The sequence below is a fragment of the Acartia tonsa genome, chromosome 8 (assembly GCF_053477335.1).
Source record: "Acartia tonsa isolate MP-2025a chromosome 8, ASM5347733v1, whole genome shotgun sequence".
Taxonomy (NCBI): Eukaryota; Metazoa; Arthropoda; class Copepoda; order Calanoida; family Acartiidae; genus Acartia; species Acartia tonsa.
Window position 1 is genome coordinate 12821288 of NC_137267.1, and position 13475 is coordinate 12834762.

At 34.3% G+C, this 13475-nt stretch overlaps 4 protein-coding genes across 6 annotated transcripts in view; 2 read left to right on the top strand and 2 right to left on the bottom strand.

Annotated features, from left to right (window-relative positions):
• Positions 1-4775, bottom strand: part of barr (non-SMC condensin I complex subunit H) — a 224848-nt gene extending 220073 nt beyond the window's left edge. The window contains exon 1 of the mRNA XM_080169113.1: positions 4756-4775. The gene's annotated coding sequence lies outside the window, so the exon portion shown is untranslated. The remainder of the gene's footprint in view (positions 1-4755) is intronic.
• Positions 1-4781, bottom strand: part of LOC145326031 (uncharacterized) — an 18297-nt gene extending 13516 nt beyond the window's left edge. The window contains exon 1 of the mRNA XM_080169127.1: positions 4755-4781. The gene's annotated coding sequence lies outside the window, so the exon portion shown is untranslated. The remainder of the gene's footprint in view (positions 1-4754) is intronic.
• dare (NADPH:adrenodoxin oxidoreductase, mitochondrial) overlaps positions 1-9656 on the top strand; it is an 11739-nt gene extending 2083 nt beyond the window's left edge. Inside the window, exons 7-17 of one of the 2 annotated variants that reach the window (XR_013881731.1) lie at positions 4845-4953; positions 5129-5200; positions 5887-5938; positions 6100-6184; positions 6361-6436; positions 6563-6621; positions 6807-6865; positions 6981-7090; positions 7425-7541; positions 8464-9117; positions 9431-9656. Coding sequence is in view for 1 of the 2 variants with exons in the window: in XM_080169123.1 (XP_080025249.1) it covers positions 4845-4953; positions 5129-5200; positions 5887-5938; positions 6100-6184; positions 6361-6436; positions 6563-6621; positions 6807-6865; positions 6981-7090; positions 7425-7541; positions 8464-8550 (826 nt within the window). In the remaining variant the exon portion in view is untranslated. Of the gene's footprint in view, positions 1-4844; positions 4954-5128; positions 5201-5886; positions 5939-6099; positions 6185-6360; positions 6437-6562; positions 6622-6806; positions 6866-6980; positions 7091-7424; positions 7542-8463 lie in introns of both variants that reach the window. The other variant, XM_080169123.1, reaches the window with a different exon arrangement.
• LOC145326024 (uncharacterized) overlaps positions 9646-13475 on the top strand; it is a 25016-nt gene continuing 21186 nt past the window's right edge. The window contains exons 1-7 of one of the 2 annotated variants that reach the window (XM_080169118.1): positions 9646-9739; positions 10244-10320; positions 10708-10829; positions 10869-11048; positions 11189-11309; positions 12014-12088; positions 13054-13374. In XM_080169118.1, coding sequence (XP_080025244.1) covers positions 10274-10320; positions 10708-10829; positions 10869-11048; positions 11189-11309; positions 12014-12088; positions 13054-13374 — 866 coding nt within the window. In that variant the 5' untranslated portion in view covers positions 9646-9739; positions 10244-10273. Of the gene's footprint in view, positions 9740-10243; positions 10321-10707; positions 11049-11188; positions 11310-12013; positions 12089-13053; positions 13375-13475 lie in introns of both variants that reach the window. The other variant, XM_080169117.1, reaches the window with a different exon arrangement.

Below are 13475 nucleotides of genomic sequence, written 5' to 3' on the forward strand. Positions count from 1 at the left end.
AAAATCTTAATTTTTACCTATTGCAACTACAATTTCTCCGTAATTTATCAATGTCCTTCTTTAATCAAATGGAGCATTCTACTACTTGTTACTTGAAGAAATTATTTCCTTTATTCCCAGGTTGGGACAAGTCGGAAATCTCTGAGCTTCTACTCGACTAATTCTCGTTCATCCACTTAACAATGCAGTTCTTGAATTTTTTAACATCCCTAGCTTTTTTTACTTCACTAGGTATTGAGTTCCATTTATCAACGACTCTGTCACTAAAGAAATGCCTTTTAATTTCTAGGTTGCTTTTCTGCTTAACCAGGTTTAAAGGTTCAGATCTATTTCTGGTGGTTCTGTTGGAGTTATTTAGGTCTCTGTTAAAAATCAAGCTTGACTGAACATTTCCAATCCTGTTAGCCATTTTATACACTTGTATCATATCAAACATTTCACGGCGTTTTTCTAATGTCCAAAGGTCAAGTTCAACAAGCCTTTCCTCATATACACTTGATCTGAGGCCAGAAATCATTCCAATGGCTTTCTTCTGTACATTTTCCAGAATTTGAACATCTGCCTGCTGCCAGGGACTCCACACAGAGGAAGAAAATTCCAGGTGAGTTCTGACATACTGTTTGTATAAACGAAGGAAAACAACTTTATCTCTGTAATGGAAACATCTGGTAATCTGTCCAAGTACTGATCTTGCTTTATTGGCAGCTTCCTGGCATTGTTGGGATGGCTTAAGGTTTGAAGTAAAACACACACCAATGTCTCTTTCACTCGATATTTTCTCCAAACTTACTCCATTTATGTTATAATCAAACTTTTTATTGTTATAACCACAGTGCATAATTTTACATTTTGCAACATTGAAATCCATATTCCAGACTTGTCCCCATTCATACAATTTGTTGAGACAATCTTGCATAATATCTGCATCCTCTTGATTTAGAACAACCTTAGCACCTTTGGTATCATCTGCAAACTTACGGAGAATATCAATGGCAAGTGCTTCAAGATCAATATCATCAATATAAATAATGAACAGGAGGGGGCCTAACACACTTCCTTGTGGTACTCCAGAGGTAACATCTCTCTCCTCAGATTGACAGCCATTGATACAAACCCACTGCTTTCTGTTGGTTAGCCATTCTTGAATCCAATTTTTAATCTTACCAGAAATTCCATACAATTCTAGTTTCTGGATTAGCTTATTGTGGCTAATTCTATCGAAGGCTTTAGCAAAGTCCAGGTAGAAAATATCAACAGGTTTTCCATCATCAATAAGTTGAAGTATTTTATCCATGAATTCAAGCAAGTTTGTCTGGCAGGAACGGTCTTTCATGAATCCATGTTGCGAGCCATTCAGGAGATTATGACGTAGTAGATGGTCAGTCAACTTTTCACGTATAATTCCTTCTAACAGTTTACATACAAGACTGGTTAATGAGACAGGTCTATAATTAGAAGCTTTACCTTTCGATCCTTTCTTGAAGATTGGAGTAACTTTTGCTCTTTTCCAATCATCTGGTACTTGACCTGTATCCAAAGATAACTGAAATAAAATCTGTAGAGGATCCAAGAGAGCATTTTTAAGATTTTTCAAGACTGCAGTACAGATTCCATCCGGGCCTGGTGCTTTCCCATTTTTCATATCATCTATTCTTTTACTAATATCGTTTTTTGTAACAACAAATTCAAACAGCTTCTCCTCTACCTCTGCTCGAGTCATAGGCTGAACATAATTCACATTAGGCTGATCTGTAGTAAATACTGAACTGAACTGATTGTTGAGAATATTTGCCATACCCAAGTCATCAGTTATAATTTTGTTGTTCTCCATTAATGGTCCTGTTCCAAAGTTGTTTCCAAGTTTTTTTTTAACATAAGCATTAAACTTTTTACGACCATCATTACCAGACTGTTTTGATATCTTTACCTCAACTTTTCTTTTGGCTCTTCTGACAGCTTTTCTGAGTTCCTTGGAAACAGCATCATAGTTCTGAATATTTTCATCACAATTATTGGCTTTCTTTTTTTTATAGAGTCGAGATTTTTTTCGCTGAAGTCTAACTATATAACTATTCATCCACAGTGGTTTTTGTGCGTCATTTTTAATTATCACTTTTGGCACATATTTTTCTGTTACATTATCAATAACACTTTTCAGTTTGTTCCAGCCATCATGAACATTATTTATTTCTCGCTCCCAATCAATATTTTTCATCTCATTTTCCATTTTTAAAAAGTCAGCATTTTTCCAATCATATCTAACATAGCTATTCACTTCATTTTTAACATAAAAATTTGTTGTTATTAAAAGCATTACATGGTCACTGTTACTGAGGGGTCCAAGATTTTCAACATTTACAATATTGTCATTGTTAGATAAAACAAGGTCTAAAATATTGTTACGACTATGTGTGGGAAAGTCAACATATTGGCTAAAATTTTTATCAATACAAGTGTTTAAAAAAGTCAAGCTTTTGTTATCAGAAGTAAGATTATCCCAATCAACACCAGGATAATTAAAATCTCCAATTAAAATACTGTTGTTAGGTGCATTTTCTAAAATCTCAATAAGTTTATCACAATTTTCTTTCAAACAATTAGGTGGTCGATATACTAAAAATACATTAATAATAGAATTATTACATGAAACTTTAAAACTAACATATTGGTTAAAATTGTTATATTTGTCACATGGTAAAACTTCAAGTCCTTTTCTTGAATAAACAAGCAGCCCTCCTCCAATACCATTTGTTGTGTCATGCCTGTCCTTTCTCAGTTCTGACACTAGTTCATAGTTGGAAATTTTTAAAACATTATCACTTATATTAGAATTACACCATGATTCTGTTACTAAAATTAAATCTGGTTTAATAATACTAGCCGTGGCTTCTAAGTCTGTAACTTTACTTAATATGCTTTGAGCATTAAGATAAATAAAGTTTAATCCTTTTGTATTGTCTCCTCCTCCTCCACCTCGATCTGGTTGTGGCCTGCCACCATTCTGTCCTCTGTCTCCTCCTCCTCTTCTACCTCCGATGGGCGTGTCCTTTTTTGGTATCTTGTTTCTGGATCTGGAGTCCTTACCCTTTTCATGCTCCTCACATTGGCTCCTCCTCGTCCTCGGCCTCTCACTGTTGATCCTCGGGTCCTCTGGCCTCGACTCTGGCCCTGGCCCCGACCTCTGTAACTCTGGTTTCTCTCCTGAATCCTGCTCAAAACTAGCCGTTTTTCGCCTTTTAGGCCCACCAACCTCCATTCTGAGTTTAAATCACTATCTAATTCAGCATTTCTTTTGTGCATTTCTTTGGTTAATTCAGCCTCTTCCTCCCTCTGCTGCTTTGTCAGGTCAGGTACGATATGAATGCCGTCAAATTCGCCGTCTTTAAGGTATCTACTCTTGCTTACAAGATCACTTCTAGTTTGAGCATTTTTGAGACCAATCAAAATTGGCCGCGGATCTTGATTTTCATCTTTTTTCTCTCCAAGTCTTTTTAAGAATTTAACATCAGTATCTTTTAAGTTAACATTCATAGCATTGGCAACATCTTGGATCCATTCATGGTCAAACATCTTCCTATCCTTTCCCACAACATCTTCGCCAGCTTCTGGGACGCCATAAATGATAACATTTAACTTTCTTTCCTCTCTTTCTCTTATTTCGCTAAAAATGTCATTTTTTACAGATTTTGAGGAACTTGCAATCCTGCGACGATTTTCTTCACAATCAGTTTTCACACTAACAACGTCCTTTTTAAGATCACTATGATCATTTTTCAGTGTTTGCATTGTATTCTTCATTTCTTGAAACTCTTTGTTCAATGCCTTTACTTTGTTGTTCAGCACCAAGCCAACCTTCTTACAGTGTGCACAAGTCCAAGAGATACAATTTCCACTGTTTGTCTCATCCAGCAAGTATTTTAGCAGGTCCTTGCTTATACCAGAACAATCCGGGTGTGTATATTCTTCACACACCTGACACATGACACATGTGTCCTTTCTTTTAAAAGCTTCTTTACAGCCAAGGCAAAAATACTTCTGTTTTTCTGCCATCTTCCAACACAGCTAGTTTTGTCTGATTCACTCCAACAACAGAAAATCTCCCAACATAAACTTAAAATATACTCAACTCTCTCCCCTACCCTACCGAGACTTGATAGGTACGGGGCACCCTCGCGAGTGTGTGAGAGGGAATATATAAATAAATCACAATGAATAATTACAAAATATTACAGAGCTTGGGTGTCCAATTTTAAGTGCTTTTTTTATCTCATAATTTTTTTTTTCTTTCTTTAATTTAATGATCTTTTTTTTTGTTTTCTTTTCTTTTTTTTTGTTTTTTTTTTGTTTTTTTTTTGGTTTTCTTTTTTTGTTTACTTTTTTGTTATCTTTTTTTTTTTAGATCATTTTTTTTCTATTCTTTTATAAGCTAAGTTTTTTTTCTATATATAAATATTTAAACTGGACAATCTTTTTATTGCTACAAATGCAATACTCTGTAATATTAGGTTTTAGGTTGTTAGTCAGGAATACATATATCCTGTGTTAAGGTTATAGATGTTAGTCTTGTTAGTAATTATTCAGTTTTAAACTTAATTATAATTTCAGAAATATCCAATTCACAAATATTATCTTAATTATAATTATCCTGGGTATTCTAGAACAGGAGGGTTATATATTCCGCCTCAACTGTATCTCCAACTCAAAAACTCAACATTTTTCCGGCAGCCGCCGGGGAAGACATTTTTATATGAAAAATCTCTTAGTGAAGTGAATCAAGCAAATGTAGCCCGGTCAGTTTATTTCCTTGATAACAGTAGTAGTGACTAGTGAATGAACATGTTTAGAAAGTTTGATGTAACCGAGGCTTGGTTGGAAAAGAGGTTGACCTCCAAAGTGAAAAGAGTAGTGCTAGTGGGTCGTAGAGGACCCCTGCATGTCAGTTTTACAATCAAGGTATGCAATCTATCTCAATTTAGCAATGATCTAACTATTCTTATATCAAAGTAACAGGATGCCTGCATGCCTGTTCCTAGAGGCCTCTAGGGGCATAACTTCTTGTTAAAGATATTTGTAGAATCCCGCACCTAAAAAATACATTTTTAAATACTTAATAAGATTTTAATTAAAGGAGTTGAGAGAAATGACAAAACTTGAAAATACTCGACCTATACTCCACAAAGAACAATACCTACCAATACAGGTATCATTAAACGTAAAGTTTTACTCAATTGGCAATTTTGGTTTGGAGTCTATCGCTACACTGGGTAGTACTAGAAGTATCAGGAAAGAAGCCTGCTACTTGATGTAATGTAGGACGCAGGGCATTGAAGGCAAATGATTGGTGGATGTCATGATTATGAACTTTTTGCAGGGGTGTATATTCTGCATGGGATCCCCGGCTCAGGGGGGGAAATAAAAAATAAGTGGATGGAGGGAAAAAAATGTAAAAATTAAGAAAACTGAAAACATTTTTTCCATTTCGCCCCCCTCCTTGGTTAAAAAAACTAAAAAAATGTGTGATAGGAGGGATAAAATATAGAGTTCTTTAAATATTTTTCTATTTTCCCCCCTACTTTTTAAGAAAAATCTAGGGGGGAAAAAAAATAAAAAATTTTGTAGCAGGGGAAAAAAAATAAATCTTGTGCAGAATATACACCCCTGACTTTTTGCCAAGCATACTTGAGACTGTCAGACTTAGGTCAGGCATTAAGATTATTGGTTAATATGATGCTTGAAACAATGGTTGGTATATCTCTGATTTGAATTAGATGCATTTTATAGATCTTTATTTATTTTAAGTTATTTTGCCTTGGACATAAATCACTAGGTATAATGTAAATCCCTTTAATAACTACATATTGTTTAAAGTGTGTTTTTTATTTTTAGGATATGTTAGCAAAATTAGAACGTCCCAGAAAAAGATTAATAGAACTTTTAGGTAAGCAAAATATTTTCTACATATATTTTTTAGGTAATAAAGCTTATGTTGAAAGTAAAGCTTGAATTTATTGCTGTTTGTTGCCTAACCCTCAACCCCTTTAACAAATCTTGAGGCTATAGGCAAAGAAATGGCATTCAATAATATTCTATGAATTTCAGTGAACACTGCCCTTAAAGAACCGGATGCAAAGACAGCAGAACGTTACAACAATGCAAAACAATCCTGGGAACTTCAATTATTGAGGTGAAACATCATCAAATTTATACATTTTGTTTTCTTTTCAACAGACTTGCATTTTTTGTCATGTAAACTATATATTGCTAAACTTAAAAAAAAAATCTCAACTCTTAAGGCAAATTTCTAGAAATACAGTAACTTTATTTGCAAATATTACATGTCAACTTTCTTAATTGCTGCAGAAGTCCTGTTGAAGCTTTGCCTGGTCCGGATGGAAAGTCTGTGGCCAAACTCAGATTAGCAGTCAACATTCCAAAAGTAAGTTTTTAATGTTCTTGAAGTATAGCTGGTATTTATTTTTTTTCCGTCAGTCATCATTTTTAATACATTTACCTTTAGAAATCATAGTTACCATTTCACATGTTGTTATTTATTTGTTTTCAGGGCGATAGTGTAGAACAGACCGATCAGATAGAAGAAATTGAAACTGGTTTAGTTTTGAGGTAGATTATCCATTTTTATTAATTCGTCCTTATTTCATCTGTATATCCATATTAAAAATATGCAGATAATATAAATATAAACATTGGCTTTTTATTCAGAAGTTTAAAAAATATCGTTATTTTTTACAGATTATAATTACAAAGTTATAACTCGTTTTTATTTACTTACCTATTGAAAATATTAGGTCGATTGGATACAAGTCAATTCAAGCAGACCCAGATATTAAGTTTGATTCAAAGAAAGGTAAGTAACGTGAACATTTGGATGCCATTTATAGAAAGCGAATATCTTGTTATATTAAAAAGAATTGTCAATCCTCTTGACAACAGATTCATTGCACTTGATGTTTTGTTTGTAGGCATAGTACCTAATGAGGATGGCCGAGTGTCCCCTGGAGTTTATACAGCTGGTTGGCTCGGCACAGGACCCAGGGGGGTCATCATTGACACCATGAATAATGCTTTCAAGGTGATTGTTATTGTGCTTTTGATAACTATATGACCCCATTTTTAAGTGTAGCTTGTCAACCATAAGGGTCCGCCTGTATGTTCGTACGTCTAAAACAAAAATCTTTTATTGTTTATTCAGGCTTGTCTATTGTCTGAATAGACTTATTGTTTTTAAACTTTACATAATGATTCCTGTAGGTGTAAGATACAAATTTGGGATAGGTAGATTAGATATAAACGGAGATTATGAACAGACCTTTTCTTGTTATTTGTGCAATTTGAATTTTAAAAGCTAATCTATCCTCTTTGTCTATTAATTTTGTAATCCTTGTTAATGTTATTTAATTTTACAGGTAGCTGGAAATGTGATAGAAGACCTGAAAGGGATGCAGGAAGGTAAGCCAGGTAGAGAAGGCATGCCTCATCTTCCTGGACACACAACTTGGCAGGACTGGAAGAAAATTGAACAGGTAATGTGTTCTTGGACTTCCTAAAAGGTGTTTAAAGTTCACTATTTAACCAACTAAGCTTAACTAAGGTCATGATATAATTGGAGGATTTAAAAATAAAGTAATTAAAAATTCAATGCATTGAAGAAGGAAATTTAAAAAAAAAAATATGTATACCTAGTAGTGATGGCAATCCGTCAAATTTTTGGACCGGATTCGGATTCCGGATTCGGATTCCGGATTCTTAAAGAATCCGTCAAAAAAGTTACGGATTCCTTGCAGATTCCGGATTCTTATTTTTGGTGGATTCCGGATTCGGATTCCGGATTCTAGCAATATTTTAAAAGGATTTTAAAATTTTTTTTTTAAAAATTAAGTGCTACATATGTCCTAAAAATCAATGTTCTTGGTGTTCTCTATAATTCACTTCTGAGAATCGAACCAGATTTTAAAAGATATTATAATATATGATGATGAAAATCTTTGCCTTCAAAGAGGAGGAGTTGAAAGAAAAAACTCAAGACGCTAATTTTAGCCTACCAATTAAGAATCCGGAATCCGCTATTAAAAAACGGATTCCGGATCCGGATTCCAAAATTGGCTAAAAATTGGGCGGATTCCGGATTCCGGATACGGATTGCCATCCCTAATACCTAGATGAAGTTTTTTTTAAACCTAACAAGTTAATGGAAATAAAAATGAGAAAAATATTGTTTACCTACCTACTTTTTATTATCTTAGTGCTTTCCCCCAAAGATCATATCGAGCAAACAAATCCTTCCTTTAATTTGGAAACACATTGAAAACCTAAAAGAACTTGACCTAAAGGAATAAACAATTGTGCTGGATGCTTGCCACGGTACTTGAGAAAAATTGCCATTATCTGTTATAGAATTTCTATTTTATAAAAATATTATCAAAAGAAAGAATTTATGTTTTCTAGGTTGAAGAGGAGGCTGGGAAGCCAAAAGGAAAACTGAGAGAAAAATTGTGGACTGTTGAGTCTATGCTGAATGCAATTAAAAGCTAAACTTGAAATCTTACTTTTAAGCAAAAGAAATTTTCGAAGTTAACATTCATACTGTAAACAATGTTTGATGAATGATCATGTCTGCATCAGTGTCTTAACTGGAAAGTGATTATGTGATGCTTCATAAAATATCACATTATCGAGCTTTTGCATAAGTACCTAAAAATTCAATAATTTCACTTTTTCTATCACGATTCTGTTATTCTTAATTGTTCTTATATTCTCTTTACACTAAGAACATAGTAGCATTCTTCAAAAGTGCCATTTAAAAAAAATTTTATAGCATCACTACTCCAAGTAACCCAACTTGTTAAATGTATTTCGTGGAATTTTTCACTTAATCTGAGATTATTTTTCTAAGAGCTTGTTATTATTTCAGATATTCATATGTTTATTTTAATTCAGTATTTCAGAAATTTCAGATAAATGATGATTTAGTAGGTATATATGAGAAAATGTAAAATGTATTTTAGTAAATCTATTATTTAGCCTCCAAAGATAAGTTGGCTTCCACAACTTATTTGTATTTTATTTATTAACTATGACACTATGCACTAACATGAGCAAGTGATGTTAAACACCTCCACCAGTGATGTAAGGCATTTTTTTTTAGTTGATATACTTTGTTTCTATAATATGGGGCTAAATGAATGAAAATTGTTATGGTTTATTATGGTCTTACAAAAAAATTCATGTTAAGTGAGGTGTTTTATTTTGCACTAAAATCTCAACATAATATTTCATGATATTTAGTCAAAAATCGTAAAAAAATATTTATTTTATACGTAAAACAAAGGCGAAACTTTTTTATTTGATATAATTATATTCGCCAAATTCAATGCTGGAATGTTCTCAAAATCACTTGCTCTCGGTCGTGCAGTGTTCCTTTTGAAAATATCGTATAAAATGTACAGAGGTATATTTCTTTCTTTTTTTATTATGATTTTGTTTCATATTGCATTTTGTGTTGTTTGTTAATACTATATTAGAAACCTAAGGTGCTATTACTATATAATTTTTTTTAAATTTTCAGTTAATGATATAGTCACAAATGTTTTCTATGGACTGTTAAATGTTATTATCAAATATGATATACATTTTCAGAATATATAGCTATGTTGTTGAAATTGGTCGACAGCTAGTGAAGGTCAGACAGCCATTCAGTGATAAATTGGCGCTAAATTTTTAGGTACCTAAGGATAAGAATATTTTTGCAAGATTTGGAAGATTTCAAGTCATACCTAATCGAAGTTAATTTCGCATCTGCTATTAAAGATAGAATGCTAGATAGATATAAAAATTGTTTGGTCCGTTGATCTGTAGGTCATGTTATAAAAAAAACATTTATTTATTAAAAAATGCGAGATAACTCACTTTGTTCAATTGTCTATCCAATTTTGGTGCCTCGCTACTTATGGCTGTTGTCATCCTTGTTGAATTATTCTCCTACGAAGAAATAGACTTGTTTAATACTTTAAGCAATGTTAAATGTAATAAAAGACATAATAGGTATAAAAATATTCCTGTATTTTGTGTCTTTGCTAGTATCCATAAAATACTAACTTTTGAATACATACCTTGAAATTAATCGCCAATTTATTTAAAAATTTCCAATGTATCTGGATCAAAAAACATCTAGGTACTTCTAAGTCAATAAACGAATTCCTTATAAAATATTCATACCAATTAACAGAATAATACCAGTCAAAGTGCAAAAAACAAAATGGAGGACGAACGGAAATCCTTGTCACCAGAGCCTGTCAAACGAAGGTAATAGTTATCTGCGGCGTTTTCCCTCAAGGTGTCATAATGAGCCTTTAGAAATTAAAAAAAAGGTTGTTTAATAAATGTTTATTGTTTCTTTTGTTTTTTTATATTTGATAGGGGTTTTTGCTCCTGCAGGGGTAGAACATACGGGGGGGGAAAAATCCCCCCTTTTTTCAAATAATTTCATTTCATATCAAAACAAAGGGGGGGGGGGGGGTTACAGTTATTGACCCGTCTTATTGGAGGCGCATGTGTATAAATTTTAGGTATTATCTTCTGTCAAATGTCCTTTTTCTTACTCTTCTTTACTCCCCATCTCTTTTTTTTAACCCTCCCCTTTTTTGTATTTCCCTTAACTAATCGATCTTCATTAAAATAAAAATGTTTTAGAAATGGAAGTTGTTCCCCACCTCCACAGAAAAAGATGAGTCTTTGTAATGGCCACACATCCAACACAAATAACACCTCCACCGCTGCATCCGCCACCCCGTGCAGCAGGACAGCTGCTGCAGGTGTTCCAGCAGCGGCTGTCAGCAGAACAGCTGCTGCAGGTTTTCCTTCAGCAGCAGCCAGCAGGACAGCTGGCGCGGGTGTTCCCTCAGCAGCTGCTAGCAGGACAGCACCTGCAGAAGGTCCCTCAGCGGCTGCCAGCAAAACTGCTTCTGGAGGTGCATCTGTATCGGCTTCCAGCGGTCAAGCAACGCCTTCTGTGGCAAACAGATTATCTACAGGTTCATATGATATACCATACTTTTAAATCTCTGAAAATTGAAAGAAATATTTAAATGTGAATATTAAATTATAAATGAAATAAAATGGATAACTAGTTTCATTAGTATCGACATTAAATGTTTTTACAATTTTTAATCAGGTTCCATTAATGGCACATCCCAAGAAAACGGCAGCTGTTCATCCATATCGCCAGGTACAAAGATGACCACCGTGTGCAGCAAGAATAGTTCCTCTCTACCTGGTAGTTCTCTGAATTCCAGGTATGCACTTCCAGTAAAGTGTCCTTTGCTGATTTAACATTATCCTGGTTACATAAGATTTGTTGAATTGCTATTTGTACCAATATCAAGAGAATGTAAACTGAAGGATTGCATTCTTCTACTGCCTGACTCTTAGATGCTCTTAGAGGCTAAGAGTGCAACCTCTTGTTTACCGTCAAATATTATCAGGTTTGCCCCAAACCTACTGCAGGTCTTTCATTATTAGAAAAAAGATTTAATCCTAACATAAAATCACCGATGAACCAATATGACTCAATATTTCTTGAAATTCATATAATTTTAATTGGAAATATCCATAAGACAATTTTTATTACTAAATAATACCTACCTATTGCTTGGTAAATATTGATTTGATTTAATTCTATTACTGAAAATAAAGATAAAGGACGGGGAAAACTGAAATCGGCATTTTATAATGATAATTCAATCTAGGGGTGGGCCGGATACCGGTTATCCGGCAGATTTCTAATGCCGACCATCCAGTATACTGCCGGATATCTGGCCATCGCCGGATACCCGGCAAATTATCAGGTATCCGGCCAAATAACCGGATATCCGACATTATAAATCAGCAGGATATCCGGTATCCGGAAAGTTTCAATTTCCGGTAGGTATCCGGCCGGATATTGAAAATGGCCGGATATTCGGCCCAACCCTAATTCAATCAATACATTATATTTAAGGAAATTGACTGCACCAGTGAATGGGAATAGTTCAGAAAATTCACCTTCCACCGCAACTGTCAGTCCATCTGCCAAAGGAATTGTCATTTTTATTGAAACTAGCGGCTACGCCACTAGAGGCACTTGAGGAGGGTGAGGGGGGTTGAATTCGATAACCCAATTTCTTTATATTTTGGATGGGAAGGAATAGGTAGGTATTTTTTTAGTTTTCATAAACTAATTTTTTTGTTTTTTTGTTTTTTTGTTAGTTTAGATTGCGTTGAGTTCAGGGTAGCCCCTTTGGGTTAATGCCCCGCAAGGTTAGGCCCCCTGGAGGGGTTGACATAAAGGAAAAAATCCTCCTTATTTTATGGGGGGGCGGGGGGTTGTTATGCTCGCTAGGCACTTTGGGGGAAAGCATTACTAACTAATCTAGCCGTTTCAGAGATCTTTTACTACAATGGTACTATAAAACCAAGTAAATATTTCATTATTTGTCAATCTAAGAAATTATTAGTCAATGAAGGCCTTACAACTAGGTATAGGTTTACATATTTCTATTGATAGTTGAAATCTAATTTATGAAAATCACGAAACCTTTGACTTGGTCGTTTATTTAATGTGACTTGTATAAATTAAAAATTGTTTTATTAATTCTTTTAACTTAAATGTACCTTCCCAGTAATATGGGTCAATATTTATTAATATTTTAGAGTAGGAGCGCAGCTATTATTTAACTTTTTTTCTATATTTATATCATACCTTTACAATAATTCATTTTCTACAATTCGTTTTGCAAATTTTTATTCATACATTTTATTTTTTTATATAGTTTGCTAACTTATTATTATTCATAATATCATTCTAAGCCTGTTTCAGTATTAATTTAAGTGGCTGAGGGGTTAGTGCGTTCGCCTCCTCTTCCTGGGATAGTAGGTTCGAGTCTTATCAATTTATAAAAGAATTATAATATAATAGTACCTATCTTTTGCTAATTCAATTGATTTTTTTGTATTATTATTCATTAAGTTTTGAAAATATAAAAATGACAAAAATGTGCCAGGCACTGCAGCGGCGGTTGTTTGTCCAACCGCGAAAATGCCAACAGCTTCGAGCACTGCCAAACCCGCCCCCAACCCAATCACCCCAACACCAAAGTCAAATGTTACACCAGTGAAACCCTCCTCTTCGAGCAATAACTCCACTGCCAATTCTGCATCGTCGGGAGGAGGGGAAAGGGTCAAGAATGGGACAGCTGCCATAATGCCGTCAACTGCGGCGGTAGGATCATCGAAATGTGAACATCATTCTGCCTCCGCGGCGGCCAAATTTCAGCCGCGGGAAGATTTGGTCAAACAAATTATGGATATGGGAATTTGCAGGTAGACTTTAGACTTTTATGCTTGAAAAATTTGATTTTCTCGTATTCATTCGAATCCGGTGGATAGGAACCGGTTCTCATCCATACGAAAAAACTATGTCT